Source organism: Musca autumnalis, unplaced genomic scaffold (genome assembly GCF_047663935.1).
Source record: "Musca autumnalis isolate F117 unplaced genomic scaffold, ASM4766393v1 scaffold_1, whole genome shotgun sequence".
Classification (NCBI taxonomy): domain Eukaryota; kingdom Metazoa; phylum Arthropoda; class Insecta; order Diptera; family Muscidae; genus Musca; species Musca autumnalis.
Window position 1 is genome coordinate 307,890,718 of NW_027411644.1, and position 22,967 is coordinate 307,913,684.

Genomic DNA, 22,967 nt, shown 5'->3' on the forward strand with positions numbered 1-22,967 from the left:
CGTTCGCACATTATCTCTGACACTATCTTGTAGGCAATTGGGAGAAGACTTATGCCCCTCTAGTTAGAGCATTCAGTCTTATCTCCTTTCTTGTGGACAGGGCACAGGATGCTCAGGTTCCAATCGTCGGGTCTCGTTCTTCCTGCCCGATGGTGCTAACTAGTTGATGAATACACATCAGCGCGTTGTCTCAGGTTTAGAACAGCTCGGCTGGTAAGCCATCGGCTCCTGCTGCCTTATTATTCTTCATCCGATTTATTGCTGTCTTTACCTCATCTTGGCTGGACGGTATACATTCAGTACCATCATCTGGGATTGGGTCTGTGGTATCTTCGTCGTCTTCGCTACTATCGGATACCAACAGTTTGGAGAATTGTTCTTTGCATATCCTGAGCACACTATCTGTATCAGTTAGCAAATTACCTTACTGGTCTCTACAGGAGGATGTGCCTGGACCAAATCCATATTTGGTAGAACTTTCGGACTTCATTTTGGCTCCTGTACATCTCGATTTTTTCACACTCCCGTTTTTCCATTTATCTCTTTTTCCTGCGGAAAAGAAGTTTTACCTCTCCTCTTTTCTCCCGATACCTCTCTCGTGCGCCACACGTTGCTACCGATTGTAGAGTAGCCCTATATACCACATTTTTCTCTTCGGTAGCAGCACGACACTCCTGGCCATACCATGGGTTCCTTGGTGGAGGTCTCTGGTATCCAAGTATGGATTTTGCGGCTGGTTGCATGGATTGGGCAATATTTTTCCATTGCGCTGATATGTTATCGGGACGAGGAGTGCTTTCATTAAGCAATTGGGCTAATTGGGTGGAATATGCTGTGGCTATCAGTGTATTTGCAGCTTACCGATGTCCAACTTCCGCGTTGTATCTGTCCGTGCTTTATTTGCATTACTTGTTCTTTGATCTGGAGACATCCAGGTGCCCTTATGACTATCGAGATGCTTTAATCTGGTACTGCTAACTACCATGTTTTTTTTTGTCATTGTCAGATGTTTCACTGTGGATACTGAATTTCCCGACTGTGGGGCCAATGATATCCTTCTTTCCAATTTTGACATTAAAATCGCCTAGAATAATTTTAATGTCATGGGCAGGGCAACGGTCATATGTTTCTTCTAAGCGCTCGTAAAATATATCTTTGGTCTGTTCGTCCTTTTCTTCAGTGGGAGCATGAGCGCAAAAAAAGCTGATGTTGAAGAATTTAGCTTTTTTTTCGAATTGCAGCAAGTCTTTCATTCACTGGGGTGAAGCTGGATACCAGATGTTTTAGTCTCCGACTAACTACAAATCCGCAACCAAACTCATGCTTTACGTCATGACAGCTACAATACAGTGTGTCACCTTTAGGTGTTGTTGTTACGCCTTGTACTTTTCAAGTACATCTGCAAATGCGAAGACTGCACCTTCTCTATAATGAGTGCGAACATTCCAGGTGCAGATTCGCAGATCCTGGTCCTTAAAACGTTTGCGGGGTTCGGCAACTTTAGAGGGGTTCGTTTTTCCTTTCGTTTTTTCATAGTAGGCTGCTTTTTCTAGGGGAGGGTTACTAACCCGACGCCCATACGCAAGTTTTTAAAGTTCTTATGGGTGTTAGCTCACTATCTTTAACGGCTGTTAAAGGCAGCTCCCCAGGTAACACCACGGGGAGGTCAGTGTCCACTTGAGATGAAAGAGGAACCAAGATAAATCCTGGGCTCTGCCATGTTAAAGCCTGTCAGGACCGTTCCTTGGTATCTTCCATCCCCTACGTCACTTAATAATGGCTAATGATCAATATAATTCGTGGTTATACGAATTGCCCGAAACTTTGCACTCGCCAAATTTCCTCCCTATACCAAAGTTCAAAATCTTCGCTTAATTGCAATTTGTGTACTCTTCGAGGATAATTTTGACATTTTTACCGAAGGCACTCCTGTGGGCCCTGTTTACAGCGATATAATGTTTTTCGTAGGCCAATCCATGCTTCCAGACATAATGGTCCAAAAGTTCTAAAAAATCCTACGGAGGCCAACTAAAATGGCACAATAACTATCAATAGCAGTAACTGACATTGGCCAACCTTTGCATATCGTCATATATTTCCCAAATTTAAATCAAGTTCGCAGATGAACCATATATGACAAATTCTTTCCGTGCCTCCTTCACAAAAATTCAACATTTTTCGCTCAATTGCCAAAAATTATACGATGGCCAACTAAAATGTTGCGCTACGATAACTATCGTAAGGAATACCTCATAAATTAGAGCCAGTAATTCAATTTAAAGCGTCTTCTCGGATAGTGCTGCAATTTTTATAGCGGGTAGTCGTTGACACAATATTATTCGTTTTTGCTACGGGAGATATGGGCCTAGAAATGTTTAGGGACACTTCTGCATACACCTCTGGCTCTAAGTTTTTTTTAGTTGTATTTAACGTATACGCTAAAACTGAGTTCTCCATTTCTCTCTCGAAAATGGCCCGAAGGTTCCCAAAACCTCAAAGCGTTTACGCGAAGCGATTCATCAGAAACGCATAGAATTGTGAAAACCCAATCGCGGATTTTGCACTATGCTAAATAATGCAACAGCTCACATATCGATGCTTGTGCGTTATCATGCCTCAACCACTGTATTCAACGGATTTGGTCCCCGCTGATTTTTTCCTCTTCCCAAAACTGAAGACACCGGTGAAAGGAAAACATTTTGCTACGATTGAGGAGATAAAAGGAAAATCGAAACAGGATCAAAAAGCGCGTTTCAGAAGTGTTTCGAGGATTGAAAAACGCTGGCATAAGAGTAATATATCTGAGGGGTTTACTTTGAAGGGGTCGAGGTAGTTATTGATAAATACAAATAAATACAGACCCCTTGTTGTGTGTATCTGACTGTGAAAAAAAATTAGGCTACCTACCTACCCGAGAAGCGCCTAAAGATTTCCGTAGGAAGCCCCAAAACTTCGTTTGTCACTTATGAAATTCCTATTTCGTTTTAAAATTACCGAACTGTTTAGAGGATATTTAGGACCACCACTCTTGTTATTATTTTTGTATAGACATAGGTTATGGGGATTTAGCTGTCGATAAAGCCGGCAGATTCTTTGTTACTTGTTTCCTATAATTCACATTTTTTCGCTAGATTTATATAATTTCTGGAGCTTAGTGAATCAAATGTGGATTCGGAACAGCATTAAAATTTTTCGAAATTTCACTTTTCAACACTTTTTCATTTTATTTTAATTTAAGAATTTCCATTAAAAGCAGAAAAACCATCCACTTTGTAAACAACAGAAAAGCTGAGATTGCCTTTGTGAGGCAATTTGGTTTGTGGTAATTGAGGAGTTCTCGGCAAAAGAAGTGCTACAATAAAAACACATTTTTTCACTTTGATACAAAATTAACAAATTAAAATTGAGAATCAGAAAAGCAAGAAAAAGAAACCCAAAAAAATAAATATTTTTTTTCCTTTAATTACAGTCAATAAAGAAAATAAATGACATTTTATAAAAACGCAAACTGAAAGAGGATATAAGGAATAAAAGAAAATCCAATCAAGCAACAAACAAAAAAGCCTTTGAAAAAAATCATTAAAAAACTCAAGTCAACACCTCGCCCATTTAAAAATTAAAAAAAAAACGACAGTAAACTTAATATTGTCCATTATTAAAAAAAGAAAAACAACAACGACAAGCCAAACACCATTAACAAAACTAATAACAAGAAAAAAGTGAAAAACTAAACAAACAAAAATAAACATTACATTGACAAGCATAACAAAGCACACAAAAAGTCATAAGTCAGTGCCAGTGTCAGTGTCAAAGTTCCAAATCAAAGTCAAGTCAACTCACTCAGTCAATCGAATCTATCAATCAATCAATAATAATGTCACCAGCATCACAAAGATACAATGGAAAAATTGCCACCTCTACAGCCAATGGTGGTGCTGTTAGAAAAACAACAACAGTTGCAGCAGCAGCAACAACAAAAATATTAAAATTACAAAAGAATACATTGGGTCGTGGTCGATTATCATCTTTGGCGGCATCACCATTGACATCACAAGTATCATCAAACAGCTCTCTAGTGTTTGAAGAGAACGAGGTTAAATCGGCATCAACATTACAAAAGCCAGCACCACTACTAGCAACAACAGCAAAAACTGGACGTAGAAATAAATTCAATACAGCAGCCACAGAATCTGTAAATGAAATTGCAAACTCGGCCATGCCAAAGGATAGCTGCCGCAATATTAATAACAACAACAAAAACAACACAACAGTTTCATCGTTTTCTTCATCATTTAAAATCATGAGCTATCGGCAGAGCATCTTTGCCTTGCTGGCGGTCCTTCTTTGTGGCCTTGTTGGTGTCGATGGTTTGAAATGCCAAATGTGCGGTCAATATAATGAGGGTGTCGGTTCCATTACACCATGCCTCAACTATTCGGAGCAGAATGCCCATCTCTATTTGAAGGAATGCTCAAAGAAAAGTGAAAAATATTGTGTGGTAAGTTTGCTTGTTTGTTTCATCACATATTACGTTTTTTTCTGTTTGTATTTGTACTCTTTGCTAGCTGTTGTTGCATTTTGCAATACTTTAGGTATGTGCGAACACTGTGATTCGCAGGAACATACATAAGTACTTGAAAGACTTTTATGAAATTCGAAATTTTAATTTAAGGTTTTGTTTCAGATACAGTGGGAGATGTTAATGATCTCATTTGTATACGCCTCATTGGGCAACATGTTTGAGTTTCATTTGGATTTATTTAACAAAAACTATTTAAATTTCGGAGATTTCGGAAATTCTTCTGAAGTGTTAAAAGGCTTCTGTGGAGGTTACTTTATTTTATTGTAGAACAAGTCAAGTACTTGTGAAGATAAATCAAATAAACTGTTTTTCTTTAAAAGATTGGCCTATATACAACATCATACATTTCTACAAAAATATAATTTCATTATGTTGTTTAAGTTAGAAACTCTCTATTGGTATTTTCACTACAAATCTCCAGGGAGCCTTTGTTCGCCTAGTTCGGATCGCAGAGAGGCCTCCCTTCCTTAAGTGTTCTCTACAAACCCTCTGAAAAACTATGTTCGCTTACGGCGGACCGTAGGGTGATATTTCCAATCATTGCCCTACAAATCTTCTCAGAGACTATGTTCGGCGCGGATCGTAGAGAGTACTCTCTTGGTAGTGGAATTTCTCTGCAATTTCTCCCTGGAACTGTATTCGCTCAGTTCGGATCGTAGTGAGAACTTTCCAATCAGCAGTGATTGCTTCAGCCTTGATTCACTTTCGGTTTTTATACACAAAACACTTATAAGTCATCTCTTCACCAGTACGGAAGTATTTCTCGGTTTACCCGCGAATTGTAACGCGTCTCACCCACACCAGGTAAAGTCATCAGCACTTTTCGCCTTAATAAATCACCCACACCAATATTATTATTTATACCAACTAAAAACCTTTGTGTTTTAATTTCTCCTCTTTTATTTATCGGTAACACTCGGGTTTGTCTCACTTGCTCATCTCCACAAACAACAATTATTCTCTGCGGCCTTTCTGAGCTATCACCTAAACATATTTACTGCAAAAATTAGAAGAAATGATTAGGCGATATTCGACGACCTAGGTGAGCAAAAATTTAAATATACATTGGGGTAGTAACATAAGGTGAATGAGAATTATAGTGGAATAGTGATTGTTGTAAAATACATTGAAGTGTTAAGTACAGTGTTAAGTGTTAAGTACAGTGGGAGTTGATGGTAATGGTAGACTGTAGGAATATCACGGTGCTCTTGAAGCAACTTAAAATGGAAGGTGTTTACACCTGGACAAGATTTACCTTTATGATAATTTCGTTGGTTTTACTGTTATTGAGGTATAGAAGTTCAAATTGTATCGCTTTTATTGTTTTCAGCAGGATGTCCCCAATGGGGACTCCCCATTACAATGGTATTTTTTTACAGGGACAAATCCATACTTCTTGAGATAATGGCCCAAAACATACAGTGCTGCTCAAAACATTTGCAACTGGAATGACTAGTTTATATTTTATATATTTCTGAGGTAGTTTGTGGATTTGAAATGCCAATATTTTTGTAGATTGATTGTTTATTGAATCCTTTTTAAAGATTTAAAAATTAACTTGCAAAATTTTCTCTTATTTTACAAAAAATATACAAAACAAAGCTCGAACTCACTTTTGGTTCTGCTCAAAACATTTGCAACTGAGAAAATTTGTTTCAAAATCTGAAGAAATTATTTTTGTTTTGATAATATATTGTGAATTAAACATTTTATTTATTATCTGGAGACATCGTAAAGGAAACCAGTTAACTAAATAAATTAATATATCCTTTGGAATCCTGTGCTCTAAGGATAATTATCAAATACCAAGGTTTTATACGATTTTTAATAGTCTAGATTCCAGATTGGAGTCCCGGAACCTCCTATATGAATTTAGATTACTATACCTGATTGGGTTCGATAAAAACGTAAGCATATTTTCAAAAAATTACTAGTTTTACGTGATTATATACACGTTTAGATGCGGTATTATGCCAAAACATTCTGTTATACGACATTTCTGGCGTGTACATGGTGAGATTTTGACATGCTACCTGTCAGGTCATTTCTTGGATCTGATAAATATCAAGACCTCATGTATCCTATAACATTCCTGTCCATAAAAATACCTCCTGGGCAATATAAAACACCTTCTACATTTTGGGTCAACTTTTTCGTATAAGGGGACAAATTCTATTATCTTTCGTTCTGGTGATCAATCAACTTTTTTCAAGTAATATAACTTAAATATTGATTTATATCGAGGAGAAGTACTAGGTTTTACTAATCCAAAAACATAACCACACATTTTTTGCATAATTTCAATGAAAAATTCCACTTTTCCTGGAAATTACTGTTTTCCCAAAATTTGCCTATTTTGGTATACCGGTGTCCTTGGTATGTATCGGAGGTGTTTGCACACATTTATCGGTGTCAAGTCTTTTTTTAAAATCTGTTGATGACCTCTGAGAGATCTGCTTAATAATTCGTATAATTATTTGATCATCCCCTGCAGTTGATGTTGTTGTCCTTGCATCTTCTTCCCATCTTATGGGGATTTTAGATCTTTTTACGTGGTATCCAGCTCTGTTTTACATATTGTGATGTTCCTATGTTTATTTTTGGACCTCGTCGGATCCACAATTTTCAAAAATTACCATTTTAGCAAATCGTAGATAAAAATTTCTGGTCATAATTTAAGTTTTTCTTAAAAAATTAGACATGTCTTGTTTTCGGCATACTTGTCTATCAAAAGTAAACATATGTGGGATAAAATGTACTCCTCATGAAAGCTTTTTGCCCCCTTCTTATGATTAAAAACAATTTGATGCCAATCAACACAAAAAAATCGTCAAAAATTAACTAATAGATATTCGTACCACGGAGTTGCAAATGTTTTGAGCAGGCTAAAACAAGTGTTCCTCCGATATTTCACACATTTTTTAAACATAAGTGTTCATAACTGAATAATCCTTTTTAAATCTTGAAAATATGGTCAACAAAAAATCAAATAACAAAAACAAACATATTTCAAAACTCAAAATGTCCCTAAAAATAGACTGAATGTGATATAGGCATCCGAGTTGCAAATGTTTTGAGCAGCACTGTATATGAATTTAAGGCTGTTCGAAGATATTTTGGAAATTTTAATCAAAGGTAATCCCTGAAGCGAGTACATACCTCCTTACACAATAGTCCGAAAGTTCTAAAAAAATTCAGTATAGGAATGGCTAGTGGATACAATACCTGTAGAACAAAAAGCTCAATACGTTTGAGTTTCAATCCAATTCATGGCTGCACATTTTAATGGCGAACCATTTTAACTTTGAACGCAGATTGCTGCGATCCTATGAATTCTACACGCTCGACTTATAAACAAAAAATGCGAATTCTCGAGTACTACAATCACATAATAAGCTTTTAGACAAATCTAGCTGCGCGTCCGGATTATAGCAAAAATTCCAAAACCAGATGTTTTTTTTTGCTACAAAATGTCAGCATCCTTTTGACGCGGTTAAGGTGAAAATTCGAAAAAATTATACGTAGGCAGTTTAATGTCTGAAGTGTATTCTTTAACTTTCTCTTTGAGCATAAAGTGTGCATTGTGTTCTCAAGCTAATAATTGGACATACCAAACAAAAACGTGTTTGCTTCAACACATTTTTCCCCTTTTTTTACATTAATGTCGTCACAGCTTCCCCACAAATAATTATTTTAAAAAATCCCTCGGTGAATTGTGCTAAAACAGTTCATTTTACCGATACACGTTCAGAGTTTGTGTTGATGTACAACAGTTTCGCGGGTTACAATACTTCAACAACATAACAACATAAGTTAAATTTCTACAAATATGCCCATATGTATTTACTAATACGAAGAAGTAAGCTTTCGAATATGGGAAAAGACAATAAAATCGGCGTAAAAATACATGAAAAAAAAAATATTTTATTAATATTTAGCATTTTTAACGTTGGAACGCACATGCGTATGATTCTTATTAGTTAGAAAAATCATAATAAGAATCATACGCATGGGTGATCTCCACATTCACATCTACTCTAGCAAAATGTCCGCTACATCGTATGCGGAAAAGGAATAATATACCAATAATCATTCGATTCCCAGGCCAAGCAACATCAAATTTTTAACGGTGGGAAATACCCCTCATTATTGTTGGCAACATTTCCTTAGTATTCAGCCCCGCCGTTAGGACTCCGCGATAAACAATAGGTCCCATATCACTGAGCTAATATGAACCGCAGTTCACTCATTTATATGATAGAGTACCAGAGGTGTGGTTTGAATTTCCAAAAAAACCTTATCGTATCACATCAACAGCGACCCTCATTCTTTATATCAGTCCACGGTACGGGTATTTTGAACATTTTATCCACATTTTCCAACCATAGTTGCTCTAATTTTGGATTTAGAAAACCTTTATTCAAAAAATGTCACCTTATGCGTACGCTTTGACATTTCTCTTATATAAATAACAGTAAATTTTTTGAGACATTTTAATTTAGGCCTTTTTGTTCTCTTCTTGTAAAACAATAGTCGCTTTGATCTATGTTTTTAAATAAAATTACTAAAACGTGGATTATATTATATTAGAAACCGCCTTCTCGTAACATAAAACCAATAGTACCCTATATCATAAAAAATTCCATTTGTCGGTTCACTCAATACCAGTGCTTCAATATTTTGTATTATTCAATACTTCTAGAATATTTATTGTACGACCACTTCTAACAGTGAACCTGACAAATAAATAATAAATCAGAATTCCACTTCTATTTCTTAGCCCAATACCAAATTTATTGCACTTTAGGACTTTTCGCACACTAATTATATCCAGCTTCATTGCTACATCCAACACCAAATGTAGTACCATTTTATACTTTTCGTATTTCTAACACAACCTGAATAACTCAGCCCTCAGCGACCTCCATAAATTATTTCAGAATTTGCATGCATTTCGAAAACTCCTTATGTAAATACCAGCATAGGTCCTAATACAAGCATTCAAAATTCCAGCTATACACCTTTATGCAACACCAAAACGATACCAAAGTTAGTACTTATAATAGGTATAAGTTTCAAAAATTACACCCCTACATTCAAAACTATATCCCGTCCGCGATACTCATGTACAGCTCTATATGTTCTCCCAAAACCAATTATAGTAGTATTTAGTACTTTTCGTATACATAAGTACACATTTCTAAAACCTCATCCTTATCTCCACTCTAAACGTCAACTGATATCCTTATACCGAATTTCACAATTTCAACTCTACCTCTTTACACAATAACAAATTAAAGCAAATTCCGTGCCATTTACTACTCTTATGGTAGGTATGTATATCCACAACCACATCCATATATCAACCCAACACCAGCAGCGACTATAATACCAAATTTCCGAATTCCACCTCCATTCATATACCAAATCCCTGCAAACACTTTTCAAAAATATTAATCGCTTAATAATCATCTCCTTTTGTTTTCTTTTCTGCCTTGTTATGGTTTTTAATTATTCCTTTATGTTGTGGTTATTTGTTATAGGCACTGTACTCAGTACTGTTTCCTCAGTCAGTCCCAATTTACATTGGGCGAGTTTACTTGCGGCAACTGTCATTTTGTAGGAGAGAGAGGTGAGGCATATGGTAACCCTTTGCCTCTCAGCACCCTCTCTCACCTACAAACTGACAATTACCGCAAGTAAACTCGCCTAATGTAAATTGGGACTCACTATGTTGTCTTTTGGTTAAACTTGGCAAAACCTGGACATGTGTGGTTTGTCAATACTCATAATATTATACGTGTCATTTATATCAAAGTTCTGTAGAAAGTGTATATGAGAATTATATGCAACAAAATCAAAAATGTTAGTAACAATCATCTGTTGCTCTTCCAGAAGAGTCATCTGTGATTCTCTAGGGCGATCATTTGAAAAATCTATGAAAAAATGTAAACAATCGTCCAATGATCGCCGTTGGGAATCACAGAAGATTAATCTGAGCGAACAATCTTCCACAATTTTGAGAAATGTTAGCAGGGATTTAGTACCATTTAGTACTTTTTATACGCCATAAATACGAATTTCCAAAACTACCTCAATTGCATACTCCAACAGTAACCTTATTTCCAAATTTCAGAATTCCATCTCTATTCGTTCAATCAAATCGAAAAGGCACCAAATTTAGTATCATTTAGAACTTTCCGTACACGTTCAAAATATACAATTGGTACTAAATTTCGTAACTTTTAGTACTTTTCGTAAATTTACAGGTCGAAATTCTAAATACTCTTTGGTACATCTTTCTAACTATCCTTCAGTGACCTTCATTCCAAATTTCTAGCTTTTTCCGTTTGCCTAATACAAAGTGTACCATATTTGGTACCTTTTAGTACTTTTCGTACCCTTCTAGTTCGAATTTCCAAAAAACCCAGCCTTTTCTCACCCCCACAAGCTTCAGCCGTTTCGTCTGAGCGATGATCTGTCAGTCAGTCACTCACTTATCACTAAGCTCTTTTATATATATAGATTTACATAAAATAAAACGGAAACTAAAAAACCAATAGCAGTTTCGTCTTCCATGGTCTCGAAGAAACCCGAATTACTACATGAGAAGCCCAGAATGATTTTTTGTCAAGTTTTGTAGCACAGTGTATTTTATTTCTTAGTTGAGTTAGAGTGAATTTTGAAGGGGAAACAGATTTTACAGATTTTCGACGTTTAAATAAGATTTAGAGCTTTGATGAACTAGTGTATTTCAGGTGTTTCATTTCGTGACAACAAATTGCTAGAATATTCAGAACCGATTCTATCACACACTTAAGGATTTTATTCTTACTTCACATGACTTACTGGCGGGGTCATCTTTATAAATAACAGCCTATATCAATTTCGTTAGGCTTGTACAACTCGTTTTGCATACGTCGCTGGTATTAACCGTCCATATTGGCCCATAAACCTTTCGAAGAAATTTTCTCACCTCATCTGCTTTTGCAAGTACCCACGTTCCCGTGACGGGATACGGGTAGTATCAGTGTCTGGTAGGGTGTGATTTTTGTTTGACTAGATGTGGCTTTGCTTTTAAACTATTCACATAGACCAAAATAGTATCTATTGACCATTTGGTCCATACTTTACACATCGTGAAATTTCTAATAGACTTAAATGAGGTTCCAATATGGACTCAATCGGTCCACTCCTTCGGGTACCTCGCACACAAAATTTCGAATAAGTTTAGGGCCTGCTTTCGAATCGCATTGGTTTTTGTTGCAACAGCTTGTATTCACTGCCCCCCACACGAAGGTACAAGTTTCATCAGGGGCAAGTCCATACTTCCTGAGAAAATAGCCTGAAGTATGCAAAAAACCCTATGACATCGTGTGTAAGTTTACTTTAACACCTGCTCTCGAATCACTTCGATTTTTATTGAAACAATTCGTAAGCGCTGCCTCTATTACGACGGTAAAAGCTTTTTCAGCGGCAAGTCCTTACTTCTTGAGAAAACAGCCCGAAAGGTGTAGAAAACCCCTATGCCACCAAATGTAGTGACTGTAGAGCACGATAACTCTTGAACTGATCAACCTATTCCAAAAGTTATACGATGACCCACTGAAATAACTAGTCGATATCTATCGAAAAGATATAACGCTCAAAATAAAATCCACTTGCATAATGGACTATGTCGGCCTGCTCCGCAACAATTTGAATTTAAATCCTAAGCCACATTTTTTCCGGCAAGTTCAAATGTCCAAAAAGGGCCACAAAATTCTAAAAGGGCGTTAAAAAATTCGATGTGTCCGTAGAAGAAAGTTTCAGTTCACATAGGCTGAGGGTATATATCTGTCGGCAAAGCCGACTGACATTATCTTACTTGTTTTTATTAATTTTCTGGTTGGAGTTGAGCTTAATGACCGAAGATTTTTTGCAAGTGAAAAAGGAAAGCCGACAATTCAAAGCCACACAACCACCATTATTAGGCCTGGTTTCGCTGCTGGTAGCAGCTCATGAGACATATCGACTATGGAGTGGCTTTCTACAGAGATGAATATTTGTCCGTTCAATCTGTACCGCTTCCATGTCAAACCCTTTTTAGCGCAGCCTTTTTATACCCTCAGCATTTATGCTAACGAGGGTATATACATTTTCATACGGGCAAAATGTGCTTCATCAAAGTAATGGTTTTGGACCCCAGGTATGTTTGGGCGAAATATGTTTCGAACGGATGAGCTGATTTGGTCCAAAATTTGGCATACGTAATATTTTGTCCAAACTTAGCTTAAGTTCGAAGATGGGCCATATCGGTCCATAACTTCAGGCAACACCCCACAAAAAAAAAAAAAAAAAAAAATTGTGCGCACGATAACTTTTGAAGGGAATGACCGATTTGGGTGCCACCGTGGTGCAATGGTATGCACGCCCGCCTTGCACGCAGAAGGTCGGGGGTTCGATTCCCCGGCCAGGCAACATCAAACATTTTTTCAACGGTGGCAAAATACCCCTCAGTAATGTTGGCGACATTTCCTGAGTATTTCAGCCTTGAAAAACTTCTCCACAAGTGGTGTCCTAGGACACGAGGTTCGGACTCGGCGATAAACAGTAGGTCCCATATCATTGAGCTAAATATGAATCGGGGTGCACTCATTGATATGAGAGAAGTCTCCCTTGTCCCGTATGGGATGTTGTGGAACAATGTTGTTGTTGTTGTTGACAGATTTGATCCATACTTTGCGCATAGTGAAATTTCTACCGGACTAAGATGAGATTCCAATATGGACTCCAACGGTCCATTTCTTCGGGTACCTCCCACCCAAGATTTTGAAAAATTTCAGTTTAGGGCCTGCTCTCAGATCGTTTTGATTTTTATTGTAGCAACTTGTATTCGTTGGCCCCATTACGAAGGTACATGTTTTATCTGGGACAAGTCCATACTTTATGAGAAAATAGCCAGAAAGTTGTATGGCACAATGTGCAGCGCAAATTTGGCCATTGTAATATTTTGTCGGAACTTAGTTTAAGCCATATCGATCCATTCCTTTAAATATTTCTTCCACAAAAGTTCGAAAATATTCGGAAAATGTGTGTCCACCATAACTCCTGAAAGCAGTAACTGATTTGGTACATACTACGAGACATAGATCAGTCTTGAATATGAACATGTCAACTCATTTAGGATAAATTTCGGAAAAAATGGAGTTCAAGGCCCGCTGTCGAATCGCTTTCATCTTTGTTGTAACAACTTGTATTCTCTGCCACAATGACGACGGTGCAAGTTTTATTCAGTGGCAAGTCCATACTTCCTGAGAAAATAGCAAGAAATCTGTAAAAATGTCTATGGTACTATGCGTACATTAACTCTCGTACGGATCAGCCGATTCCGTCCAAAATTTGGGCTTCGTAATATTTAGTCCAAACTAAATTTAAGTTTGAAGATGGGCACTGTCGGAGCGCATCTTCCGGTACCTCCCTCACCCACAAAACTTAAAAAAATATCACGTGGATCTCCTTATATTTTGTCCAAATGTAGTTTTACTTCAGAAATCGGTCTTCTCCTTAGGGTACCTCCCCCACAAAAGTTCAACATTTTTGTTTAAACGCTGTTCAGGATCTGTTCGAAGAATCTTCGAAAAATGATACCGATGCTATTCTTTGTGGTCCTGTTTAAGCGATTTTATGTTTTTTCGTGGACAAGTCCATGCTTTCTGGCATCGTGGCCCAAAACTTCTAAGTTATACGGTGACCAACTTAAATGACTGGTGGTTACAAAATCTATCAAAAGGAATGAATCCCAAAAAAAGATCAACTTCCAAATTCGGTCCATTGCTTCATGTAGATCCTCGGCAACCATTTGAGTTTCAAACCAAATATTTTTTGTCGGCGAATTTCAAAAAGGCTACAAAATCCATAATCCGTAGATTCGATATTGTCAATAGATGGACGTTTCAATTCACACAGGCTGAGGGTATATCTTTTGGTTTTATTTGTATCGGTGCCGAAGTAGATAAAATCTTTTACTACTTCGAAATTGTATTTACCAATATCCATAGTTTGTCCGAATCTACTGTACGTCTTGCGTGTTTATACCATACACTTCGTCTTATCGCTGTTTGTTATTAGGCCCTTATAGTCGGTTGTTATGGTCGATCTGTCGTTCGCGGTTCTTTTCTAGCACTTTGAATGCGATGGGTGAGAGACTTATGCTTCTGTAATTTGCACAAACCGCCTTGTCTCCTTTCTTGTGTAAGGGAAAAAAGGCTGAGGCTCCAATCGTTGGGTATGCTTTCTTCCTGCCAAATTTCGCTAATTAATTGAAGCATATTCCTTGTCAGCATTCCGACCCCGGTCTTGAGCATTTTGGCGGGCAGCGAATCAGCTCCTGCTGCTTTATTGTCTTCCATTCGATTAATTGCTGTCATGATGTCGCTTTGTCTAGGTGGTAGACATTAAACGTCGTCGTTTGAGATTGGTTGTGGGTATCTTCATTGTCATTTGATACCTAGAGCTTCATGAAATACTCCTTGCAGATCCTCAGTATGCTATCTGTACCATTTGCCAGATTACCTTCATCATCTTTGCAGGAGAATGTACTTGCACTATACCCTTCAGTTTGATATTTTACAACCTGGTAAAATGTTCGGACTTCTTTCTGACTCTTGAACATTACAAGTTTCTTACATTTTTCTGACCCTTTCTTCTTTCACCTGCAAATATGCTTCTCCTCTCTCTTCTTCTCCCGATTTTCCCTTGACGCTTCGTGTTGCTATTGAATGCAGAGTTGCTCTGTATGCAGCACCCTTCTCTTCAGTAGCTATGGTTAGGTTAGGTTAGGTTGAAAAGAGGGGTGATTCAAGATCACCACATGTCCTTAAAAAGAAAGGGCATACACTGAAGCCAGAAGAGGCCTGTTGTGCGCTCTAATTTTATGTGTCCAAGAAGTTGTTGTTTATTTAGGAGTTCCGTCCCATTGACGTAGTCCCTCAAGTTTTTGAACCCGATGTCCTTGATATGGTCGAGTCCTGTAATTATGTCGTTTCCCATTAGTTGAGTTCTCAAGTTTGTGAAAGCCTGACAGTGGCAGAGATAGTGTTCCAACGTTTCGTTGTCCTCGCCACATGCCCTGCATTCACTATTCTCTGCACAGCCTATCCTGTGCAGATGCGCTTGATATCCTGACTGATATCCTTTTTACTCATCACTAGGAGGTCACTTGTTTTGTCCTGGTCTGGGTTTCCCCATAGGATTTTTGTAGTTTTTCCCTTTTCCTGGTTATTCCATAGGGATACATGAGCATTCTTTGCCCAAACTTTTAGTTCTATACGCGCCGCCTTTAAAGGTTTGGCATTGTCTAGACTTACTGTAGGTAGCTCCCTGGCTTGTTTTGCTAAGGAGTTTGCTACTTCGTTTCCCGTAATCCCTATGTGTCCAGGTACCCATATAATGTTTACCGAGCCATAATAGGAATAGTCGTTAATTGCATTTTTACACTCTAAGACAGTTTTCGATATTGTTGCCTTACTTGTTATAGCTCTAATTGCTGCTTTACTATCCGTAAGGATGTTAACTGTGAGTGGCCTTGTATTTGTTTTAAACCAGTTCAGACATTCTGTGATCGCTCGGATTTCGGCCTGGAGGATCGTGTTATGATCCGGCAGACGAAGGGAGATCCTCGTTTCCGTGTCTACGATATAAAGACCCAGTCCCGTTCTCCCCCCTAACACAGCCCCGTCCGTAAACCCGCAGCTTCCAGCGGGAATCTGTGCAAGGGTTCCATCGATCCACATATCTCTGTCCGGTATTGGAACTTCACACAGAGCTACTTCACTTGATTCTGGTATCCGGTCCGATACTATTTGATTTATAGATTCACCCGTTGTGAACCGTAATATGCATTGGTGGTATGTTTGGTGGTCTCTTTCGATCCACTCGCTCATCGCTTTCAGTCTTATAGCCGCGATGGCTGCTTCATACCTTACCTGTATTTCTATCGGCCCTAGTTGGTGTAGTCCTCATCGCCCCGCTAATGCCTAGGCAACACATTCTTAGGACTTTTTGCAATGTTTCCACATTGTACTTTTTGTCCATAGCTGTCCACCATACAACAGATGCGTAAGTAAGAATCGGTCTTATTACGCTTCTGTATAGCCAGTGTATCATTCTAGGATTAAAACCCCATTTTGAGCCTATAGCCCTTCTACAAGTTGACCAACATCTGTGTGCTTTGGCAGCCCTTTCCTGGATATGGTCTTTCCATTTGAGTTTCCTATCTAGGATTACCCTCAGATATTTAACTGTTGGAGATATAGTTAATGTCTTATTCAGGAAAACTGGTTCCTCTACGGAGCCCAATTTCGTTTTCCTAGTGAAAAGACATAACTCTGTTTTTTCCGGGTTAACATTAAGACCTCTTGGTCTAGCTCAGTTGTAAGCTATATTTAGAGCCTCTTCGGCTCTCCTGCAAAGTAGATTTGGATTCTTTGCCCTTAGAAGTATTATAACGTCGTCTGCATAACAGACTGGTTCAAATCCTTCCTTGGTTAAGGACCTTAGTAGACTATTTATGGTAGTGACCCACAGAAGCGGCGATAAAATCCTCCCCTGTGGCGTTCACCCTACTTTGTCTCTTCTTGTTACGTCATGTAGCGCGCAGCTTATCCATCTGTTCCTTAGCATGTCGTGTATCCAGTTCCTCCTTCAGTAGCTATACTATACTCCTGATAGTTCCATGGATTTTTAGATGGTGGTTTTTTGTACCCAAGTATAGATTTTGTGGCAGTTTGAAGAGACTGGGCTATTTTTACCACAGTGCTTCCATATTATCGGGACAAAGGGGTGGCGTACTCCAGCATGTGGTCGTTTAAGTGGAGTGGGCTTGTGCTATCTGGTGTGTTTGTAGCTTCTCGACATCCAGCTTCCGTCCTGAGTTAGATCGTACTTTGGTCCGAATCGATATATGTATACGTAACACTGGTTTATTTCTTAGTTCTTAGACCCAGCTGCGAAGCAAACGGTCGTTGTTACCGTACCACAGTTTATTTTTTATTTCATTGTTGTTTCAATGAGTTTTTTTAATAACTTAAAAAAACAATTGTAGCTCGTTCATACAAACAAAATAGCTTGGAACACATGTGGGCCTCGTTCAAGTACTTCAAGTTATTTCGATCATCGTTCGTTGATTGCCTGGTGGTTGTGGCTGTGGTGGTGGCACTAAAGACATTTCATTTAATACTCAAATAATGGGCCTTTTGTTCAGTTTCACAGTTTCTGTTCTGTGAAATGGTCATAAATGGTTTCCATTTCAATAACATCGGCAAAATATTAAAAGCCAAGATGATGATGATGACGAACGTAAAATGCCAAAAGATATTATGATGTATTTTTTACAAAAAAGAAAATACAAAAAAAAAGTACAACAACATGTAAAAAAAACTAATAAACAATAACAAAATTATTATGACGATGAAGAGGATAACAAACTAATATTGAGTTAGAGGGCCATTTACAATGCTTGGAGGAGGAGAAAGGGAAGACAAAGAATAAAAACATGTGAGGGGTAGATACAAAAAAGTCCAAATATGTAGTTATTTTTCAAGTCAAGAGGGCGTATGACTAATTTGTAGTTCCACTTTTATGACAAACTCATACGCCAAGATGTCCTGAACAAAACTACATTTGCAATTCGAAGAAAAAAACTTGGGAATATATAATAATAAATCTTTTTATTGTTGTCTGCTGTCATTGTTGTTGTTATCGTTGCCAATTATAAAGATATAAAAATATGTTATTTCTTCTTTTTCAAAGACTTGAATGCTGAATAAATAAATCAATGAAACCATACAATTTTCTTTCCTCCCTTCAATTGCCCATAATATTGATATTTAGATATCTATACAATTGGAATTTTCGAATACGTTTTCATACGCTTTAACTTCTTATTTTGTAGTTATTTAACAAATATTTTCGACATAAAATCGAAATAAGAAATTCCTCCCAATTAAAATATACATAAATTGATGGTTGGAATTTTGGAAGCAAATTGGAATTCATGGTTATTTAATTGGAAATCAAAAGACATTCCAGGAAGTTGTTATTGTTATTTGATTGTTTATATGGTAATATTCAAAAAAGTTTTACAATCGTTGAAGTTGAGGTTCACAATTTATATTTTATAAAATATATTTTTATATATATTTTATAAAATATAAATATATTTATATTAGTTGAAGTGTTTTAGCCACGATCTCATTATATGGACCATAACAAATAATTTTCGTGGAAGCTGCGTTGGTGGTAATATAAAAAAATGGGGAAAATGTGTTGAAGTAAACAAGTTTTTTTGTGTTCTTTCTTGATTTCTGGCCAAACCACGCAAAACTCATACCTGTGCTCAAAGAAAGAACTAAACAATACCCCTTGGGCAACATGGTTCTAGTGTATGACTTTTGGATATTTACACTGCATCCCCCTAAAATCGATGCTGACATTTTGAAGTTTTGATTTCAGTGTTTTTCGAATTTTTCTTATAATTAGAGGGTGCAACTAGATAATAATCGAAACTAGTTTATAGTATTGTAGAACTCGAGATTCCACGTCGTTCGATGTATATCTCATGAGTTTGCTCCGTACAGCTTCCTAGTAATAGGAGTCCAAAGGCGAAAATTTGGTGAGTAAATTTTCTGAAAAAACCTATTTTTTGGATTTAAAATTTACAACTGTCGTAGAGGTACCCCTGAACCCCGCGTGATTTTAGTTTTTTTACGTGCCGGATCTAATAAGCCCTTCCGCGTTGGAATCCATCCACTAACACGCCGGATATAGATACCTTGAAAGTAGGAAAATCTGCAAAAATATATTTTGACAATTCCGCGAATTGAACCGCGATTTTCTTTGATTATTTTTACATAAATGTAATCCTTTATACGCGATTATTATATTCGCCAAAATGGTGTGTCACAAATTACAAAGATTCGGGAGTAATATCCCAATTTATCCCAAAATAGAATGTGGTGGCATATCCGCAGTTCTTGGCGAATCTGTCTAAAATAATTTATATTGACGTATTTTTAATAGGCGGTCATTGAAATCGGTTGCACCTTATAATCATATGCACATCCCGTAATTTTTGCCCATTAGAAGGTTTTTTGAATAGTAAGATGCAACTGATGGCACACTTTGGCCGCTGAATGAAACATGGGAAAATCCGTGCATATTGATAGTGATGGACTCCCTGTATCCGAAAAGCACATGCACCTCAACCGATTTAAACCAATTCGCGAATTATACGGTTTTTAACTTCTATGTTTTTTCTTTGGTTGTAATTTCAATATTACTCTCTACTTCTTATTTATACTGCTTACCACAGAAAGCAAATATACTTTCACGATGACTAATTACTTTTCTCGTAGAAGTTTAAGCAAAATACTTCAGGATTTGGATCGAAATTTAGCGAAATAATAGAATAACTCCCAACATTTATTTTTCAAATTTTTCGTATTTAACCAAAACTATATTTTTGAAATAATTTCCAACAATAAGTTTCCGTTCTTTGTTGTTGCTGTAATATGCAAGTTATAAACGCGATCTTTATAATTTTGGTCTCACATTTTTCTACGCGTTCTCTAGGTTCTGTAAGTATTTTTAAATTATTTTTTTTAGAGATTTTTTGGACTCTGATTTAGAATAAATAAAATTTATTCCAAGATTTCTTCAATATTTTTTGATTTTCCGCGAAAATAAAAATAAATTTAGCAACTATTTTAGCATCTACGGATAGATGTCAAACGCTGCCAACGATTCATATATACATGTTCTTATTACAACACAATAGGAATTTTTAAATATTTTTTCTTTACAAGAGAGTAAAACCGCATATAACTTTTGAGTGCAGCATCCAATTTTGTGAACGCGAACAGATTTGAAACCACGAATTTGTTCGTAACCCATGTACCAAACATGGCGGATGTGCTCGCTAAAAAAGTTTTTAATTTTTTTCTATTTAATTGTAAAGGAAATTTGAAATTTACCATATGTATTTTAGTCCCAATTTACATTAGGCGAGTTTACTTGCGGCAATTGTCAGTTTGATGGAGAGAGAGGTGAGGCATATGGTAACCCTTTGCCTCTCAGCCCCCTCTCTCACCTACAAACTGACAATTGCCGCAAGTAAACTCGCCTAATGTAAATTGGGACTTATATAGCTTCATGAGCAATTGGAAATATTTTGATCGATAGTTAAGGAAACAGTTCTGATAAAAAGAAGTCTAATGAAATAAAGTTACACAGATAGAAAGAATTACAAAAAGACACTTAAATATTTAGCAGCATAAAAGCTATTTTCATTGATGTGAAAGCAACGGAATTTTATATTTATTTATGGTTTGACATATAAAAAATAAGGTAAATAAAGAATATAAAAAATAAAATATAATATACAAAAAATATAAAATGTAAAATAATAAATATAAAATATAAGACATATGATATAAAATATAACACTAATATAAAAAAATATAAAATTTATAATATAAAATATAAAAAATAAGATATAAAATGTAAAATATAAAAGATAAAAAGATAAAATATAAAACATCTTTATCTTTAATTGAATCAGTTGAAAACGGCTGGAGCGATTTGGATATTTTTTTGTGGAAATGTTAGTCATAGTCCAGTTTAGGTTTTTATGCAAAGAAAACTTGGCCACGCCCACTTAACCGCCCACTTTTATAAATATGTTATATCTACGGAACTACTAATATATTTTCCTGAAATTTGCAGGGAACGTAGAGTGATGGTCCCCGGTTGAAATAGGCTACATATTTGGTTGAATTTCGGATCGGGCGGGGTACCTCCCCTATGCCCTATTTTTGTAAAAATGCAATATTTGCAACAATTACAAATGTATCGCCTTGAAAATTAATTTCCGAGTCAATGGCGATTGTGTCTCCGACCTTACGTGCTTATTTGGGGCATTAAGACTGGACAACGTCCACTTTTTTAAATATGTTATATCTACGAGACTACTAAATCGATTTTCCTGAAACTTTCAGCGAATGTACAGGGTTGGTCCCCGATAAAAATAGGCTGCATATTTTTTGACTTTCGGATCGGGCGGGTACCTCCCCTATGCCCTATTTTTGTAAAAATGCAATATTTGCAACAAATACGAATGTATCGGTTTGGGAATTTATTTGCGAGTCAATGGCGATTGTGTCTCCAACCTTACGTACCTTTTTTATGACTTAAGATCCGACCACGCTCACTTTCTAATTAGGTTATATCTACAGGGGATTTTCAAGAAAGTCGCGATTTGTCTAAACTTTTAAATCTTTATAAATAAACATCAAATATCGTTCGTTGGTAATGGCGTCAGTTGAGAACGGCTGGACCGATTTTCGACTTGGGTTTTTATGCAAAGAAAATTCGACTATGCCCACTTTTACGCCCACTTTTTTCAATTTTCTATTTTTATCATTTCAACAAAAACTACTGAACCGATTTTCCTGAAATTGCCAGGGAATGTAAATAGGCTACAAATTCAGTTGAATTTCGGAAAAGGCGGGGAACTTCCCCTATACCCTACTTTTTTAAAAATGTTATATTTACAATAATTACGAATGTATCTATTTGGAAGTTAATTTGCGTGACAAATGTGGTTGTGTCTCCGACCTTACCTAATTTTTAAGAAACCCCAGACTTGACCATACCCACTTTTTAAAATATGTTACATCTACAAAACTACTGAACCGATATTCGTGAAAATGTCAGGGAATGTACAGGCATATTTTCTTGAATTTTGAAGAGGGCATATTTAAAAAAACGCCTTACTTTATGAATAAAAATCAAATGCTGTCATAACCCAACGTGGTTTTTTGGAAAGAAAAGTTTACCACGCCCCCGAAAACAGGTTACATATTTTATTGAATTCCAGAGGGGGAACCTCCCCTATGCGATATTAAAAAAAAACGTTATATTTACAAAAATTATGTATGTATCGGAATAAAAATTTACGGATTAATTTACAATCTAGGTACTTCTTTGGGGCCTATAGGCCCGACCAAGCCTGTTTTTTTTAGTATGTCATAACTACCTTCCCCATGCCTTTCTGTTAAACGCTATATGTATAAACCAAACTTATGATTATATCGGTTTTAGAATACATTTAGGCAATGAAGTTGTGTGCACCCTAGGACCGGACCAGGCCCACTTTTTTTAATATGTTATATCTTGAAAACTGATGACCACGCCCACTCTTTTCAAAACATTATTTTTCCAAAACTACTGAACCTAATTTTCAGAAAATATTCAGGAATGTCCCGTGGTCTACAAATATAGACGAATTTCGGGGCCTATTATTTTATAATCGGTGTATTTGTTAAACTTATGAGTGCATCAGGTT

At 36.7% G+C, this 22,967-nt stretch overlaps 1 protein-coding gene across 3 annotated transcripts in view; it reads left to right on the top strand.

Annotated features, from left to right (window-relative positions):
• LOC141389915 (uncharacterized) overlaps positions 1–22,967 on the top strand; it is a 354,555-nt gene that overhangs the window by 22,474 nt on the left and 309,114 nt on the right. For 2 of the 3 annotated variants that reach the window (XM_073962156.1, XM_073962157.1), the window contains exon 2: positions 3,470–4,498. In XM_073962156.1, coding sequence (XP_073818257.1) covers positions 3,875–4,498 — 624 coding nt within the window. In that variant the 5' untranslated portion in view covers positions 3,470–3,874. The remainder of the gene's footprint in view (positions 1–3,469; positions 4,499–22,967) is intronic. The other variant, XM_073962158.1, reaches the window with a different exon arrangement.